Genomic DNA, 18,126 nt, shown 5'->3' with positions numbered 1-18,126 from the left:
GGGGGCAGAGAGCCCAGCCTGACGCTTCAGAGCGGGCATTTGTGAGTCTGTGAGCTATTCCTCCAGAATAGTTCTGCTTGCTTTTTATACTGTATAAATGAATAAATGAAGTCACTTTTTTTTTTTTTTTTAAATAAAGGGTTCTATTGTTAACTTTTTTGAAACTCATCTGTATCTCCATGCAAGCAGTTGGTTAGGGTCACTTTTGAAGCTTGCCCTGGCAGCACCTGCTTCCTTCTGACCTGATCAGAGGATGGGGGCAAATCCACATCCCAGTCCAAACCTGAACTTCTCTTAATGCACTCAATGGTCTCACATGCTTTTGGGTCACTTCTCTGAAGTGCTTCATGTCAAGGGCTGCTGTCTAAATAGTAGTCAGTTTCGTACAGGTGCTGGCACACATGTGGCCATGCTGCAGAAGGCCCTGAACCTAAGTGCCTGGCTCATAGGCAGGCCCTGTCACATGCCACACTGTTCTAGTCTAGCTGGAGACTTTCCCATGATAGCAGTGAATCACCGCACCTGAGACCTGAGGGACAGCGAATGTCTTGTCTTTGAGTGTGCACCCTCTGTGCAATGTCATACACCCCTGAGTGACAGTACCTATTGTGCTTAGGGACAGACAGCCAGGGAACAGGGCAAATGAGGGGGCAGCTCAAGGCTACAGCAGGCCTAAGCCTGTGTGCTTGGTGCCACGTGCTGCCACACTCCAAACCCCTGCCCCACCCCTACCCTATTTTAGGCACCTGGAGAAGAGCCTTTGGTATAGCAGCTCCCTTGGGGTTCATTTCTCCCACAGGGCCAGTCTCTCCATCAAGTACCTCCATGATCCCACACTCATACTAACAGGGGCCTCTGGGGGTAACACTCTCTGGTTGCTGCATTGCTCTTAAGCAATGAATTTGCTTTGACTTTATGGTGCTGAGACTCTATCCTTTTGAGTGGGAGATGATGTAGAAACAGAACATAAAGAAAGATATAAATCCTTACATATCAGATCCCATATCAAAAAGTACCAACAACAGGTTCAGTGTCTAGTCAGCTTCATTACCCTGTCTTCCCATGGAGGGTGGGGTTGTCTCCAAATATAATCAGGGACAAGGACAATATATATACACCCTTGAGGGACTGTCTGTTCATCTGTTCTGCATCACAGCAGGTGTTCCTAAGGATATCTGCAAGTTCCCCGTCTTTCTACTTGGGCTCGCAGGACTGTCCCCAAATACCAGGGCTTTTTTCTTACACTGGAAACATGGCCAAGCCAAATGTGGACTCAGACCTTCCCTGGGTGTACCTGACCATTTTCTTTTTCTACATTTGCTCCCATAGACAAGGCTTCTCTTGTGAAGTCTTCCTCTCAAGCTAAGTAAGTCCATAAGGGATAAGTTCCCTGAATATCTCAGCTCAACCCTGCTTGTGAACTTGGTGTGTGTGGGGGTGGTTCTATAGCCATGGGAGACTGCTAGGTGTTTGTCAAATCAAGCCTGCATTTTGACAGAGGGCAAGAGGGTTTTCCCCAAGAGAACACGTGTGCAGAGCATTCGACATGCATGCTGGCCAGGGCGTGTGCCCACCTGAGATACTGGTTCTGTGGGTTGGCCTGCCAAGGTGCGAGGGGAGCTCCCCTCTGCCAGGGGTCAACTCTGTTAAGAGGTTATACTGCCAGTTAACTCCCCAGAACAGGTTAAAGAAACCACTTGGATTGTGTATGTGCTTGCTGGAGTAGCATGAATTAAACAAGGAGCTTGCTATGGAGGTGTGAGAGGTGCATGCAAGATAGCACCCCTTTGAGGGTGGCAGGTGGGTGGGTGGTGAGAGGTGGTTTACCTACATGACAGGGGACCTGGAAGCGGGCTGGTTTCAGTTATCCCATGAGACCTGCTCAATTACGGACTGTCAGAGGAAAGAGCAAAAAATAAGACACACACACAATAAATCCTAAATGCAACATGCCTGTCATTGCCCACCCTCATCCCGTCTTTCCCATGAAGAGGCACACAAGGGACAGGGGATGCATGCTAGGAATTTGCTACTATGAGGTTGGCGGGAAGGGGTGCAGGTAGTTCCTCTCTTGATGGCAGACAGCATCAGTATTAAACTAAGGATGTGCAAGAAACAGTACAAACAGAATGGGGCTGACCCAGCGGGGAACTGAGGTGAAATCTGGCCTTGGAGGTCCAAAGTAGAATTCACTCCAAGCCCTGCTTCTCATAGGGCTGGCCCTTCAACTGTCATTGTCAGGAGGTGGTTCCACTGTTGCATGAAGGGGACACGAAGCCACCAGCAGGATAAGTGTGTGGGGGTGGGCGAGTTCTGAGACCCTGGGGACCCCATGCTGCTGCCTGTAGTGGGCTTTGATATCTGCTCCTTTCTCCAATGTGTGCCAGCACCCCACACCCAGGATTGGACCCAGAATCACCTTGGACCTGATGTTTCTGAGTTGCCGGCTGACACAGGTCCTATCTTTCTTCAAGAAGTCAGGGTTGCTTTTAGATTTCATTATATCTGAAGGAACAAAGAGACCCATTTCTAAAACCCTCTGGAACCAGACTGAGTTTTTAAAATTTCTTAAGCTGACTGTCATCGCCACATACTTACTGACATTTCCTTAAATAATGTTAAGAGAATTCAAAGCCAATAACCATAAAACATACTAAATCTTATTCAGAACAACTCAAAGCAAGGAGGAACTGGAAGACATTTGTGTGTGAGGCACTTGGCCATGCTCTCCCAGCCCAGGACTGACCACAGGTGAAGCCAAGTTCTCTGCGAGGAGGGCCTGCGGCACCTTACTCTGGAGCTGCATCTCATTTGCTGAGCAGACCAACTGTCCCCATTATTCATTTATCCCATCCTTCCTCCAAGACTGTTAAAAAACAAAAGAATAAGACCAAGTCCTCAGAATCCACCCTTACTGAGACAACAACCATTCATAGTTTGGTGTGTATTCATTCCTTCAGACTTCTTGAAAATGACTAAACAAATATACATTGGGTCATATCATCTGTCCTATGTGTGGATTTTTGTCTTTTTTTTTTTTTTTAAAACAACTTAATATATTTATTTATCTTTGTCTATGTCAAAACAAAAATATCTATCTGATCTCTTAAGAACTGCATAATATTTCACTGTGTAGCAATGTCTTAGTTTAAACAATCTTCTCTCTGTATGATGCAAAGAGAGAACTATTTGGGGGGAATCAGTCTTGATCCTGTGTACAGTGCTAAATATCCTTGTTTGCATATTCCTATGCACTTGTTTTTTTTCCAGAAGTTAAACAGGTTGGTCACAGGATATATGCATTCTCCCCCTAATTCTAAGTCTTTCTCTCTGTCTCCTGGTTACGTTGGGCTCCCCTCATAAGCAGCCACTGTTATCACTTCTTTGCTACCCAGAGTTAGACTACAGTTTGATTTTAAATTTTGCTCTATATTGCCTCACTGCCTTCCAGAGAGACTGCTACCTTATCTTCCCAGCAGCAATGCAAATGATTTTCTCTCCATTCCACCCATCCATCAGTACTGTCGTTATCACTAATCCTTGGCTAGTGGACAAAAAAGTTGTAAATCTGGATATCGGTGAGCTAGGACATCTTTTCAGTAAGGAGCATCCTCCCCTGCTCCCCCGCCCACCAATGACCTTCTGCAGATTTCATGGTAGAACTCAAGGGTCAAGCAACTAATGAAAGCTGTTTCTACCAAACTATTGACTTCTTTTGGAAAATGTAAAACCACAACTTGTCATTACTATGAAAATATAGTTGATGATGTGATTTCTCTTCAAAGCAATCAGCACAATGTCTGCCACCAGCTACAGGGGAACAGATTTCCACCCCATGGTGCCTGCCTGCCTTGTGGCCCAATGACTTGCTGGCTGTTCTCTGCATGGAAATAGATGTCTAAAAAATAGAAAAGTAATTCCTCTCCTTTGACTCAAGCCCAAATAACTCTATGACCAAATCACCAAGAGTTACTGAGTCACAAGCCAGAGCCTGAAGAGCTCACCATATCCGGACACAGGGGTGTTTTCGGGAGATTTTTCACCCAGTGCTTCTGTAGCTGCTTTCAGCTGCTCTTTCAATCTGCTGATATCGCAGTCAGCCTTTGCCTTCACGATGCTGAGTTCTGTGTAGATGTCTTTGTACTTGTCACTAGCATACTTTTTGTCCTTGGGGATAAAAGGATAGAATAAACAGTGGTTATAGCCAGGCTAGGTGGTCTGGTCTGTCTTCCTGGGGAATGACTGGGATGTGCCATCGGCAGCAGTGGAGGCAGGCTGACGCTGGTCTTTCAAAGGCAGAAACTGGGCACAAAGTAAGGCAGAGCCGAGAGTCTCCATCTGGACATGGTACAGGATCCCTGGGAGCTCCAGCAAGTACAGGCATAGCACAGTCCTGACCCCTGAGGACTTCCCTGTGGCTTCAGCCTGGAAAAACCCCTTTCTGTCTTGGATTTCCTAAGGGATCCTGGCATTTCCTCTCTGATTCCAAGAATGTCCTGGAGGAGACTCGCAGCTGACTGAGCTCTCACTTCCCAGGATGACATTTCTCTAGGGCCTCATCATCCTGATGAAGCACACAGGAGTCATAGAGAACAAAAAAGACATGTAAGACCAAGTGGGCTCATTTTTACTATACCTGCTTACAGGCTGGTGTTTTAAGAGAACTTGATTTTGAAACCACATTTCTCATGAAAATGAAATCTACTCTAAACAGCCTATGATACTTGCTGCACACAGGGACCTCTGTTATGTTCTGGAGACACGTGTCCCTACTCCACCCTGAGCTCAATCTGAAGATCCACCTGTAGTGACATGCCCTTACCCGCAATGCCGTCTGTAGCTCATCCTTTAGAGAGCTGATCTCCTGTTTTAAGTACTGTATTTCTGATTCCTTGACTCGCAATAAGACCTAGAATGAGAGAGCAATTAGGGATTGATACTCAGGTGCAAAGAGACTTCCAGAGTTTTGAAAGCAAAGACAGACAGAGTTTAGCAGAGAACTCCCATCCACACAATGATGAGCAGACAACTTTCTTCTCATCCTTACCAATGTGTAATTGAAAGTACCAGCAATGAAAATTGGAGCACAGCTTAAACACTGCATATAGAAATAGAAGAAAGGAATTTTTGCAATTTCTCCTACACCTGAGTACCCTTTTCCTCAGTCTGGGGGCCACAGCAAGTTCCTGGGACTAAGCCCAGGACCGTGTCCATAAAGGTGTCCTGTTGAAACTTTTGAACTCACTCTGCCATTCCCACATCAGGAGATATTTTCATGATGAAATTTTAATTGAATGGGAAGAAATCTAAAAGCTTTCATAAGAGGATATCTTATACATAAAAATCAATTATTCTGACTTAAGATGAACCTCCCTGATCCTGAGTAATAATAGGGTATTACAGAATCTCAAGTAGCTGTAGTGTCTAACTAGTTTTTACATGTTTATTTTAGGTGGTCAGTATTTGTGGCAGGGCAGAAATAGTGGGGAAGAGGGTAGGCAAGCGAGGATTGAGTTAAAGGTCCCTGCGGCCTCTTGAGGGATCCATACTTCTGCCATGGGTCCCATGCCTGGCAGGTAACGGTGCTCTTTGCTGTCCTGGGGTGATTAGGATCTTTCCATGTTCTTTCCCTCTTGCTGTCTCCAGGTTTCGTCTATAATGATCACTGTAATCTAATGGCCACCCTTGGTCCCCACTTGGGGCTTGTGAGGTGCAGAGCTGGGTGAAGAAGGGGCCTGGCTCTGAGCAGTACCTCTAACTCATAGGCATCCTTGCCCTGCGTGAGAGGCGAGCTAGTGGCCTCCCCACCGGCGTCCCCGGTCAGCAGTGTCCGTAACCGTGCAATCTCCGCAGCCAGGCGGTTGTTCAGCTCCTGGGGGACAGCAACAACAAAATAGGGACGCTCAACAGAGCTGCCTGGGGGCTGTAACCACACAAGGTTGTTTTTTCACATCATGAGGCAGAGATGAGCAGGAATAGGTGGCCCTGAGAAGTACTTATGTACACCACAGCACTTATGTACACCACAGCACTTTAGATTTAATGTGTGCAGGTGTCACTGCCTGCAATTTATATCTCTTGTAAAGCCATTTATGTGGGTTCTGTAAGTATTTGTAGAGTTGTGCACGCAGGAATACATAATCCTTAATACCTTTTGTCGCCATAACTAGTGTTACTCTGTTTCATGGTTTTCTCATTTGAGTCTCTGTAGGTTTAGGCCCTCTTGCTGCCCTCCCCACTCACGTTCTGTATCTTCTTTCCAAATGACAAATGGTCATCTTAGGCTACTGCAGTGACTAAGCAGAACCAGTCCTGCTGGAGTGCCCTCATATGAGGCAGCCTCATCCTCATGTAGCAGGATCGCCACAGCTTCACCATCTGCAGTGAGTTTCTGTCAACACACTGAAGGCCTTGAGCTTGAACCAATCGAATGGATCTACCTGCTCAGTGCCTGGGAAGGATGAGCAGGTGGATCACGAGGACAGTTGTCCAATTTGGTGCCCACAGAGAAGCTTTTATTGAACTAAACCTATCTTGAGCCTGTCCATTAGCCAGGATTATAAATGTACCCCAATTTTCTACGGAGTGGACAAATCTTGAGACTACTCTGACAAAAATAAATGCGAGTTGTATATGGTCTTGACTGGGAGACATTTATACATGGTCCTAGCCCTGGCGAATGGAGACCCAGACCAGGTGCGATGACACTGCCCAGCAACGGCGAAGTGGAAATTCAGATGTTCTGGACGGAAATTTAGACATCTTAGAGTCTCAAAAAGGGCTGAAGCCAAAGTGACTCCAAATGTAAATAGCTGCTTCATGTAGCAGGATGGCCACAGCTCTACCATCTGTAGTAAGTTTCTGTCAACACACTGGGAGATGCTGGATGTTAGGGAGGTACCTGCAGATCAGGTGGCCACTCTGTGGCTCAAGGGCTCTAAGGGATACCTTGAAGGTGAGGACTGGTTTCCAACTCCAGCATGGGGTCACCTGACTTCTAGCTCACCTGGCTGAGGACTTACCTGATTGTGGGCGTTGAGCTCCTGGTTCTCACGCTGACACTGCCGCAGGGCTTGCCGCTCTGCCTCCAGTGCCTGGGCCAGGTGGGCGTTTTCCAGGCACTTCTGTGAGTACTGCTCTGAGAGGACCTCCAGCTCCCGCTGCACTGACTGCAGCTCCTCCCTGGGAAGAGGGCACTGCTTACTCCTTTGCCCTTCCCCCAGGGCCAAGGCCTCCAAAAGGTTCTATGTCCCCACTGTGTAACTTGAAGGGCAATGAGACAACAGAAAGAACTGAGCAAGAGAGGAATCCCTATGGATTTTATTGTCTTAAACAGTTTGTACCCAACTAAATAAGGGAAAACTTAAAAAGTACTATACTACAGGTTTATAGAAATCTATTCTGTGTCCTTCCCTGGTCCTCTCTCAAGTAGCTTAATAGACCCATGGACAAAACTTCTCTTCAAGTCAGGGGAAAATTCATTCACTTGTGTTGAAACAAATGTCCTGTTTCTGAGAGAAATTAGATTTGCAAATTGTTTTCAGCATCAACTTTTGAGGCGATCTGTGTTTGATAACCCAGTACCAGGACCTATTTACATACAGAAAAATCAAAGCCTTGCAACATTGTTCTCTGTTACCCTTGACTCCTGGAGAAGGGCTGTTTCTCTCACTGGTGGAGCTAAAGATGAAGGGCTTTAAGGCAAACTGACCATGCCCTATGCATCTGCACCCCTTCCAGCCGAGATGAATATGATTGCAGTTCAAAGAAATGTCTGGCTCTGGCCCTGATGGCACTGAATGGGAGCCCTAGAAGAGACACAGACCTGCATTCTTTTATGTTGCAAAGACCCTGATAAAGGCTAGCTTTGCATGGCTCTTGCAGTAGCCAATCAAGAGCTCCCAGTGGTGTTAGCTCTACTAAAGGAAAAAAACGAGTCGCTGTGCTGCTGTATGCCTTTCAGTCTTTTGCCTGTGCAAAGGAAAATCAGCATATTTTTTAAAAAATGTAGGGTTTATGGTCACCTCTGCCATGCACAGCCATAAAGCACTAGGCATCGGGCCCTAGACCAGATTTCCTCTTGCAAGCTACTGAGGCAGTGGCAGCTGATGGAGAGAACAAATTTCAGGGATGGCCTGAGATCAGCCCCAAAGAATGACCAGTAGTTATCTGAGCTGCCCTCAGTGCACTGGTCTCCACCCAGTGCCATCCTCAGGACCTGTATCTGTGTGGCTCCCTCAAAGACACAGGAAAGGTTCCTACAAAGGCACTGCTCCCAACCAAAGGGCCACCCTCCAGCTCCTCCTGAGAGCAGGAAGCTGACTCACAGATACTGTCGCCGTAGGGCCTCGATGTCTGAGTTGATGCTGCTGATCTGGGACCGCTGGCTCTTCTCCAACTCACGTTCCATCTCCTCTCGGTGAGCGTTCTTCATAGCTTCAATGGCTGCAGGTAAGGACATGGCCATCAGCATCAAAAGGCTGGGAAGCCAGACTGAAAGAATGATGTGACGGCTTCCCAGTGTTAAATGCTTAATCCATTAGCAGTCAGGCTGGCCTTCCCAAACCCATTCTCTGAGGTGGATGCAGGCTAGGAGAATTATCAGGTAACTTCCCACAAAAGGGATGCAGGTGTGTTTGTTCTTTTGATGTTAGATGAAAACCAAATTGATTGAATAAATGTCAACGTTAAATTCAAGCATAAGTTTATAAAACGAGAAAGCTTTCAGACTGCTGTATTTTCTTCCTGGGTACTAAAATAATAAACCACCATAAAGTATAATAACATAAAGGGAGGGCAACACAAAACCTACGGCACTGTGCTTTCTCAGGGAAAGCACTGTCGGCTCTGTAACAAAGTTGTGCCAGGTAGAAGCTACAGAATCTTTGTGCTCTGAAGTTATGGAGCGCTCTGGACAGAGGTCTTATGCTGACAGGCATCTGTCACAAGGAAATGCAACTGATGGGACTAACAAGGCTGGGGATGGTCCCTCACGTGTAGCTGGGTATGCTGGTGGTCGTGGGGAGCTGACGTGCTGGCTCTAGGCTCGCAAGCTCTCAAAGGGCTCCGAAAACCAGCTTTTTCCTCAGAATTGTCACAGAATTCTCTTGAATAATAAAGCTTAAATCTCAGCCAAAAGGCAGCACAAAGGCCAGTCATTACTCTGAGCGGTACATTCAGCTCAGGTAAAGTTTGCTACCTGTTCTGCCCTCCATGCTAATCCAGCCACCATGCCCAGCTCCCACCTGAGATGGTGGCTGCAGTCTCCTCGGCCAGAAGGCGGTCTTTCTCCTCCCTCAGCTTCTCCAGTTCCCGCTGATGCTGCCTCTGCAGATCTTCAATCTTTTTCTGGTGTGTTTCTTCCATTGCTGCAAAACCTCGCTCACATGTGGCCTGCAAGATGCAAAAGGGAACTTATCAATTTGTTTCTTTACCTTAAGTTGGGTGTCCTGTTTAATATGCCAGTGGCCCTGCCTGCTCCAGGCTCCATGGTATAGAGGATACGCTCTCTGAAGGTGAGCACTGAGCCAGTGGGGCTATCTGATGGCTGTCTGGAGACTCACTGATGCTACAGGGCATTTTATGCTATTAGGGAATTTAGAAAAAGGTGCTTTTATTTATAAATTGTCCTGTTTCGTGATTGTTCTAAATCCTGTGGAAGGAGTTGGCATTGCAGCTGGGAAATAGTTGCAGTGGAATTTAAAATAGCCAATCTTGTACCTTGATAGACTTACTGACAGGTAGTACTGATAAGAGGGAGGGAGAAGAGAGCGCACACGCAGAGCCTGGCCATGTCTGGTTTGAGTTACCCAGTGAGCAGCTCTCAGTGGCAGTCATAAATTTGGCATTTCACAGTCCTAAACAGTCATGGCTCTTTATCAGCTGGAGGAAGCCAAGGGCCCTGGCCCTGCCCCTAATCAGCTAGCCACCCTTATCTGGTCATTTAACCTTTCCACTGCTCACTGAAGGAATTACATTAGGCTATGTGATCTCTTCCTTTCTAGCCTGCGTCTTCTTTTTTCTTTTGAAGTACAAAGAGGGGAACTAATTAATTAGTGACTACAGTAACTGTATAGAGATATGTAACAGGACTGCTCTCCAAACTTATATACAAGCTGGTTTGGTTTATTACCTGGATATGAGTGCAGGGGAAGGACAGGAATGCCTTAAGAAGGGATCAAACCTGGGAAGCCCAAGACTGGCTTATTGCAATTGCTCTTATGAACAGGGTATGTGAGTGTGCCACTCAGATGCAAGAGGGTGGCATACAGTTATTTTGTGCTCAGAGGCACACTCTGTCTAAATCCCTTATGCTTCTAAATAAGGATAGGGCCTTTCAGATTTTAAGAACTGAAAGAATGTCGTTATGTTACATTATAGATGCAAGTATAGCAGAGGCTCCCCTTTTCCAATCCTATACTATTGAGTCAATCTTGCAAATGGATTTGAGTAAGAATACCAAGAAATGAGATCATTGTGCTTGGGTGTCTTTGAGCCCCCACAGTAATTGTGAGGCCTTTCTGAGGTCTTCTATTTAGTATTTTTAAACTCATGGCCATAGTCTGGACTTCACTGCAACTGATAGGCTGCAGTGGGAAAATGGTCTTAATTGCTGTCCACCACTAATTGGGCATTCCTTCTCTCGGACTCTATCTGGAAGCCAGTGGTCTCCTTTCACTACCATCACACCAAAGGACAGCTGGAGGCTAGCGCTTTGGCTCCTGGCCTCTGGCCACCTCTGAGCCTCTTATCTTCCCTTCCTCATGCTTTGGTTCACCTACGGCTTCTTGGTTAACACAAAGCTAGTAGCTCTTATAAGTATTAGTTTGATTTGAGTGCTTTAGAATACTTAAAGGGTCAAAAATCTTCCTACAGAAACTCTGAGATATCTTTAAAAACTAGCTGCTTCCCTGGAGAGCATATGTGTTAAAAATAATCTGTAAATAAATTTTAATTTTTAAGCCAATAATCCTTGGGACCAAAAAAAGTTCCTCAATGACTAATGAGCAGAGTCATGAGGGAAGGCATCAGCCTGGGACTGTAACAGAGGGGCCATCAGACCCATAGCTCAGTCTCCTCAACCCAGGCAAAAATCTGTACAAATTAACAGCATAGCTGGGCCCCCTTGAGAGTGCTATTTGGTTTTAGTTTGTGAGTGTCTCAAGGCAGTCAATGAGAACATCATGGACCTATGTCACCATTGGGGGACACTGGGTCCCAGCACCATCCGTGGCTAGTTTGTCTCCTTTCTGATGTCTTGTGAACTGGTGGTATGTCGTCACCACTCTGGCCAAACCTGACAAATAACCAGCTGACTGATGTGGGTGGGGCTGAAATTATCTCACTGTACAGGAGGCTTTGGTAGAGTCAACAGGTGGCAGTTCACTGTAGTGGGGAGGGAACACTCAGGCCCCTGTGAATGATGGGTGTGTATGAGCCCAGGCAACTGCTCATGCAGACCTGCTCAGTGTCATGGAAAGCTGCTGGGTGCCCTGTGGGTAGGGCAGGCACTGGAAAACAGTGTTTGTTACTTTTAAAGGTACACATGGCCCACCTGAATGTTGTGCTCACATGTACTGTCACGGGGGGATCATTTGAGTACTTTCACAAAATAGCCCTTGAAGCTTTCTCATAATTCCTAAGTTTTCAAAAGGTTTTGACTGACTTGGAACTAGAACAGTGAAGTTGGCTTCTCAGTCACCTGAGTGCTTGTTGACAACCATACGTGTTCATTTTTGGTCAGTGGACTGTGTTGTCATACAAAGGTAAAGACTACACTGCTAACACAGAACATTTCTTTTTTTTTCTTTTCTTTTTCAGAGCTAGAGGAATGAGCTGCTGGGAATAGGACATTTGGCAGCAAAGCAACCACTGCAGCCTGAGAACCAGCTCTGTGCTGTACTGAGGCATCTCACCAGAAGCCTGACTGAGGACTGAGGGCTTGCAAGGGGCCTGGGTATTAACTGGCTGTAGCTCTAAGGGATGCCAAGGAGCTCAAGAGGATAATGCAGAGAAGCTTAGAGGAAATTCTGGGCAGCCCCAGGCATGCACACAGGTGTCTCTGGTTATGAAGGAGGTAGATGAGAAACTGAACAATGCCCATGGGCCTGGGAATGTTACCTTTTTGTGCCAGGGCCTGGGTACTCTGCCTAATGAGGCAGAGTGTGAAATGGAGTGGGGGAATGGGGGCTAGTGAAAGGAAAAGGTAATTTCTCAAAGCTCCTGAGAAGGAATACCAGCAGCTGAAAGCTGTGTTCAGTAGAAAAGCCCTTTCTTACATAGAATATCCATTAAATGCCAGTTCCCCAGAGTTGAAACGGGAGCGTGATCCTTGACACTGTCTTGCAAATATTCTTATCTTTTGAATACCCCAACTGCTCTCTTAGGACAGTTAGGAGCTGACCCTCCAAGGGTGCCTGCCTTTCCTGGACTCAAGTTTGGGTCTGCACCAGCCTGAAGGTGTGCAATATGGGGGCAGGAGAAAGGGCGAGGCTAGGAGCTGGAGGGCAGGGGCTTCACTTGCTGAGGGAATGCAGAGGCTACTAGAAGCAGGTAGAAAAGCAATGGGGAGACTACACTCCCTCTCTCACCAGTGACCATGTTCTTCTGCTAGTCCTCTTTCCCATTGGGGATTGTTGAATAGGACCATTGCCTAAGCCCTGCTATAAGGCCACACCATGGCTAGTGAGGAGTCAAGGGAGGAACAGAAGGTTGACCCGATTCTGTTTATAGTAACTCAGAGCCAAGAACCATCTCCCAGCTCCGCCCTGAGAGTCTGATGCACCAGATACCACCCCTGCCCCCAACGAGCAGGAAAATGCCTGCTCCTTGACTGCTTTGCAAATTAAATGATGCTTCAAAACCTTAAGGTTCTCAAAGTCTTTCTGGTACTTCTCCCGCAGTGTGGCTGCATTGCCCTCAAGGTCCTTGTGCTCCAGCTCCTCCCGCATGATGTCCATCTGGGCCTCCAGCTCCTGGATACGTTCTCTCAGCCCTGTCATGGAGTCAGCCTCCCCTGTGGCTTCCGGCAGAGCATCCCTAGGCTGGTCGGCTGGCCAGCTAGATGAGGGGGGCTGGTGGGGGCTGCTTAGGGGGCTGGGCACGAGCAAGGCTTCAGGGTGCTGTCCCTCAAAGTGGCGGAGTGTCTCCTGCAGGCACTGTAGGTTCTGGGAGTAGTGCTCCTGCAAGGTCCTCAGCTCCTCCTCGTGAATTGTCTGCAGCTCTTTGACCTTGAGCTGGAACTTGTCCTCCAGGGTCTGCATCTGCTCCACATGGTGCCTCTCCATGTCCTGCCTGTCTCTGACTGAGGCATCCAGCTGACTCAGGACTCTGCTGTGCTCAGCTTGCAGTGTGTTTTCTGCTCTGTTCAACTGTTCCACCACACACCTGATCTCCTCCTCGTACCTCCCTTGCAGGGCAAACATGTTCTCGCTGTGCTTGCTTTCTACTTCTTCCAAATACCTCTGTTGATGGTCTAGCTGGGTGACCTTGGCCTTGAGCTCTGCGTTTTCCCTTTCAATAATGGCAATCACTTCTAGGTACTCCCTTTTCTGCTTCCGGAGAAGTTCCTCGTACTCCTCACTTAATGCTCCAACAGCTTGCCTGTGTTCTTGGCAGGAGGCCCCCCTGCTCTGCCAGGACTCCTTGTAGCACTGGAGCTCCTTTTCATACTCCAGTCGAATTTTGCAGGCCGCATAACACACCTGAGCCTGAATAATTGCATCTTTAACTAATAATGATGAATACTGACCGAGGCCTCCCAAACAAGTGTTATAGGAGAGATTTTGAGACGCTTGAAGTAGCTTCTGACAATCTCTTACTGATTCCACAGGGGGAAGAGATATTAAAGCAGCAGATATCTCCCCTAAGAGGCTGGCCTTATCTTTAAGCTGTAGGGCAAGTTCTTCCTGAATAGCAACAAGGGCCCCAGAGCTCTCATTGGATAAGTGAAAGGGCTCCTGGGAGCCAGCTACTTCTTGATGGCTAAGTTCTTCTCCTAATGGGCTCAAGTTCCAGGATGCCTGTACACCCTCTGCAAAGCCTGCTGGAAACTTGAGGGCTTCTGAGACTTGCTGCATCACTCTCTCAAAGTTGGGGGTTTGGTAGGCTCCCAAGATCTCCCCCAGCACATGCTTATGCTGCTGCAGGGCTGTCTGGGTCCCCCGGAGTGTCTCCTGGATACTCTGCAATCGACGGTGGAATGACTCCCTTACTGACTGCACAGCAAAGCTGAGCTCTGCCCTGACCCATGTAGCATTTGCCAGGGCAGGGACCAGGGCTTGTGGGACAGTCTGCTGCCCAGCTCCTGATGTGACAGTTGCCTCTCTTCCTAGTGTCCCTAGGTGCTCACTCAGAGACTCAACCTGGCTCCAAAATTCAACATCTACCAGCACCTTCCTAGCCCAGGTGTCTGCTGGGGTCCCAGGACAGACTGCAGCACTTCCAGAATCCAGGGGCAACTTTTCTGACTGAGAAATCTCGTGGAGAACACGTGAGATATCTGATGTTGTGTTTTTTAAAGAGTCTGCTATTTGGTTTATCAGTGAGGCTTCCAGAGCTATTTGATCAGAAAGGAGCTTTAGCTGTTCCTGCTCAGTCAGTTCAGGCCGATGAGTTGGCTGCTGCAAAGTTGCATTCCCTTTCTCCAAGAAACTCCCTTCCTCTAGTTGAGCTTGGGCCCCATTATCTGCGAGGGCTGGCCAGTGGTGCAGGGCCTGGATGGCGCTGACTAGCGCGCTTTCCACACTGGCCAGAGGACCCGCTCCTGCATCCTGTGCTTCCTCCTGGCTGACCCGCGGCAGAGATCTTAGCTGTTCTTGGCAGTTTTCTAAGCAAGCCAGGGCCTGACTGTTTTTAACTTGGAAGTTGCCAAGCTCCCCGACGTGATTTTCGACTATCTTCACCCTGGCTTGTCTTTCCTGATCTAGCTGGGAGGCCAGCGCTCTGACCTGGAACAGGCTGGCGCGGAGTTGCTCATGGAGCCGTGCCTCAGTGCTGGCCCATTGCTGGTGCAGTGTGAGCAGGGCTTCCTGGCTCTGACCCTGCTGGCTCTCCAGCTTCAGTGTCACATCTTTAAGCTTCTCTTCTGTGATGTAGAGCTTGGTCTCCAGGGAGTGTATGATGGAAAGGTAGGTGTCAGAGTCACTAGTTGCAGGAAGTGAGCTGGGGGTGGCCTCTGAGGACATACTTTCCTCTGAGGGTGACTGGTCCTGACTGGTGTCTGAAGACGTGCTGCTGGTCCAGGTCTTCTCGGACCCATCAGGGTGGGTGTATTTCTGGCATTGGATCGTGGAAAACCGGATTCTTTGCCTTTTAATGACGGGTACCCCCTGCTCAGGTTTTGCTGCGCTCTGCAGGTGCCGCTCCCTGTCAGGCATTTCTGACTTCGGGAGCACTATACTTGCTTCCTTTCTGGGGCTGCTGTCCCCACATTCCTCCCCAAGGGTAGCTCCTGGGTCCTCATCTTCGAGTCTCAAGTGTGGGAAGCCTAGAGGAACGCCAGTGACTTGGAGCTGCGGGCCTGAGAGCACAATGCCATCTTCTTCTGCTTCTTCCAGGGAGCTCCGCGGCTCCTCCACCTCCTCTGAAGACGCCTTTGCAAATTTTCTTAAAATGTCTTCCTTTGCTTGGAGCTTCATTTCTGTTTCCTCTAAGCTGCTTCCCAAGACAACCATTTTAACCAAAGCCTCATTGAGGTCCTGATCTTTCTTTACCAGAACTTTCTCATGCATTTCCTTGATGTGCTTCAGCTCTTCCTCCTTCTCTTTCAGCAGAGTATGCATATCCTGGAGCTGGCTGGCCACCCTTCTATAGGAGTGCTCTAGGCTCTGGTAGTCTGCCTCTCTTCCCCTCAGCTTCTCTTGAAGCTCAGCAATGTCCCCATCAGATACAGTGATGCGCTCCATCAGCTCCTGGAACCGTTGCTTGATCAGGTCCCGTTCATCTCTGAGGCTTTGGACATGCTTGGCCAGCTTCTGGATGCTGGCCTCTTTCATCTCCAGCTGCTCCTCCAGCTGGTGCACTATCTCGCTGCCCTCAAACTTGGCACTCAGCTTCTCCTTCTGGAGGACCTCCATCTGTTGTTCATGGTCCTGGAGCTGGTCCTCATAGGCACTGGCTTTGTCTTCCACCTCCTTTAGGTTCTGCAACAATACCTGCTTCTCCTTCTCACAGCTTTCTAGCAGCAGCTCATAGTTCCTCTGCAGTTTCTCCTCCATCAGCCTTTGAGACTGCTCACTGGCACTGAGCTGCTGGCTGAGGTCAGAAATGCGCTCCTGAAGCCTCTGCACCTCCTTCTGCCGGTCCTTCTGCAGTGCCTGCTGCATCCCCAGGTCCCGCAGCTCCTGTGTCTTCTCCAGCAGCAGGGCCTCTGCACTCTTGAGCTTCTGCTCACTGGCCTGCAGCTGACCGCTCAGTGTGGCCTCACTGTGCTGCCACTCCTCTAGCTGCTCACGAACCTTGTCCTTTTCCAGTTTCAGGTCACCTTTGAGCTTGGCCAGAGCCTGCTCCTTGATGGTGAGCTCAGCAGCAGCGTTGCTGAGCCTTGCCTGGAGGCTATGGATCTCGGCCTCATGATGCCGGACCACATCCTTGGCCTCCCCATAGCTGCGCTTCAGGGCCTGGGTCTGCTGCGTGGTCAGCCCCTGGCGCCGGCACTGGGCCTCCAGCTCCTTTTGCAGATCTTGGCTGACTCTGTGGAGCCTCTGCCAGGCACCGGATGGGGAGGTGGCCACTTCAGTCTTAAAAAAACCGATTAAACACTGGTTAGTAACACTCGGGCTTCCCAGTTCTGAGTGTCACACCTCTGGCCAGGGTCAACCATAGAAAAGTTCCTTGGTGAGTTTGCCTTTTATCCTTTGCACAATTTTTTTTCATTAAAAAAAAATCAAACAAATCATCTTAATTTTTTTGGTAAGTGCTGCATCCGGGTAAACAGAACATGGACAATAACATCAAAACAGCTTCTAGGAGAAATAAACCAAATGAAACTGAATAATGGAACATACGGGTAAGCAAAACGAAGACTGAAGGACAAGAAACCTGCAGGAAGGACAGGGAGGGCAGCAGAGCATAGGCATCTGTTTTAGAAAACAAAAGGTACACAGGTCTAAACAATAAATCCTAAAATAGGACACAGGGTGTGCGTGATGATGTCACTTCCTTCTAGGCTAGGGAAAGAAGGAAGGGAGGCAACTGCTAAGGGATATCAGCAAGGTGACATCCAAACATTTTCCTCTGGGACGTGGAGCCTATCTTCTACAGTAACAGAAAGAACTATCTCTACCTTTAAGAAGACAAAACAAGGGAAAAACGGAAACCATAGAGTAAAATATGATAATCAACAAAACAAACAAACCCTTCAAGAGATTTAAAATAAGAAAGTAAAGCATGCAAACAAAATACAAATGAAACAAAACTCCCCAAACAGAAAGACATGCAGAATAGACAGAACTAATAATGTAGGAAAAAAACAAAAACATGAACAAGAATGAGAACAGCCCAGCCTAAGAATTTGGCCTGCCTGTGGCCCCCTCTTAGTCTGCTGGTGGGGAGGCCACAGATGTGACACTCAGTTACACTGTTATTAAGTTATACTCCACAGGCACGTCCAAACCATGCAAGCTCCTCCTCCCAGCATGGTTAGCGTAGTACCCACCCCAAGTGGCCGAATCCTTCTGACCCTTAATCCCAACTGCCCTTGCTCACTTGGACTTTTGATTACAAGCATTCTGAAAGTGCAAAGGGAGATTAAAAGCAATCTGTTATTAGACCTAGTGGTAAGGTGTTCAGAGGCCAGTTCTTCCCAGTATCAACCAACAGGGGCTTAGGTGCAGGCTCATGCAATCATCCCGTTAGACACAGTTGAGATAGGTTCTTAGGTTAGCAATGTGCAAAATCTCCTGCTAGTACCTTTACCACTTAATGTGAAGTAAATTTGTGTAGTATGTGGGACCAACCAAGGTTTAAAAAGATGCTCCACAAACCTGGATGGTTTGCACGAACGACACAAAAAGCCCAGAATGAGATGTGTAGGAAAGAGGGGTGCCCACCATCACCAGTTCCCAGTACCTGAGAGTTTGAAAAGCAGTAACTACAGCTGAAGGGGCTGAGAAGGGTCCAGGGGTG

General features: G+C 48.0%; 1 protein-coding gene across 11 annotated transcripts in view; it reads right to left on the bottom strand.

Annotated features, from left to right (window-relative positions):
* The window catches only part of LOC107506746 (myosin phosphatase Rho interacting protein), a 146,379-nt gene that overhangs the window by 8,231 nt on the left and 120,022 nt on the right, over positions 1–18,126 (bottom strand). For 6 of the 11 annotated variants that reach the window (XM_036222462.1, XM_016137571.2, XM_036222457.1 and 3 more), the window contains 8 exons: positions 12,864–16,739; positions 9,246–9,393; positions 8,328–8,445; positions 7,023–7,182; positions 5,753–5,872; positions 4,823–4,909; positions 4,005–4,167; positions 2,420–2,505 (listed from right to left, as the gene is read on the bottom strand). In XM_036222462.1, coding sequence (XP_036078355.1) covers positions 2,420–2,505; positions 4,005–4,167; positions 4,823–4,909; positions 5,753–5,872; positions 7,023–7,182; positions 8,328–8,445; positions 9,246–9,393; positions 12,864–16,739 — 4,758 coding nt within the window. Of the gene's footprint in view, positions 1–1,827; positions 1,894–1,936; positions 2,506–4,004; positions 4,168–4,822; positions 4,910–5,752; positions 5,873–7,022; positions 7,183–8,327; positions 8,446–9,245; positions 9,394–12,863; positions 16,740–18,126 lie in introns of those variants that run through there. The other 5 variants (XM_036222459.1, XM_036222458.1, XM_016137586.2 and 2 more) reach the window with 5 other exon arrangements.

This window comes from Rousettus aegyptiacus, unplaced genomic scaffold (genome assembly GCF_014176215.1).
Source record: "Rousettus aegyptiacus isolate mRouAeg1 unplaced genomic scaffold, mRouAeg1.p scaffold_m13_p_6, whole genome shotgun sequence".
NCBI classification, from domain to species: Eukaryota; Metazoa; Chordata; class Mammalia; order Chiroptera; family Pteropodidae; genus Rousettus; species Rousettus aegyptiacus.
Note: the sequence above shows the minus strand (reverse complement) of the source record. Positions and strands in the feature narration are given on the sequence as shown.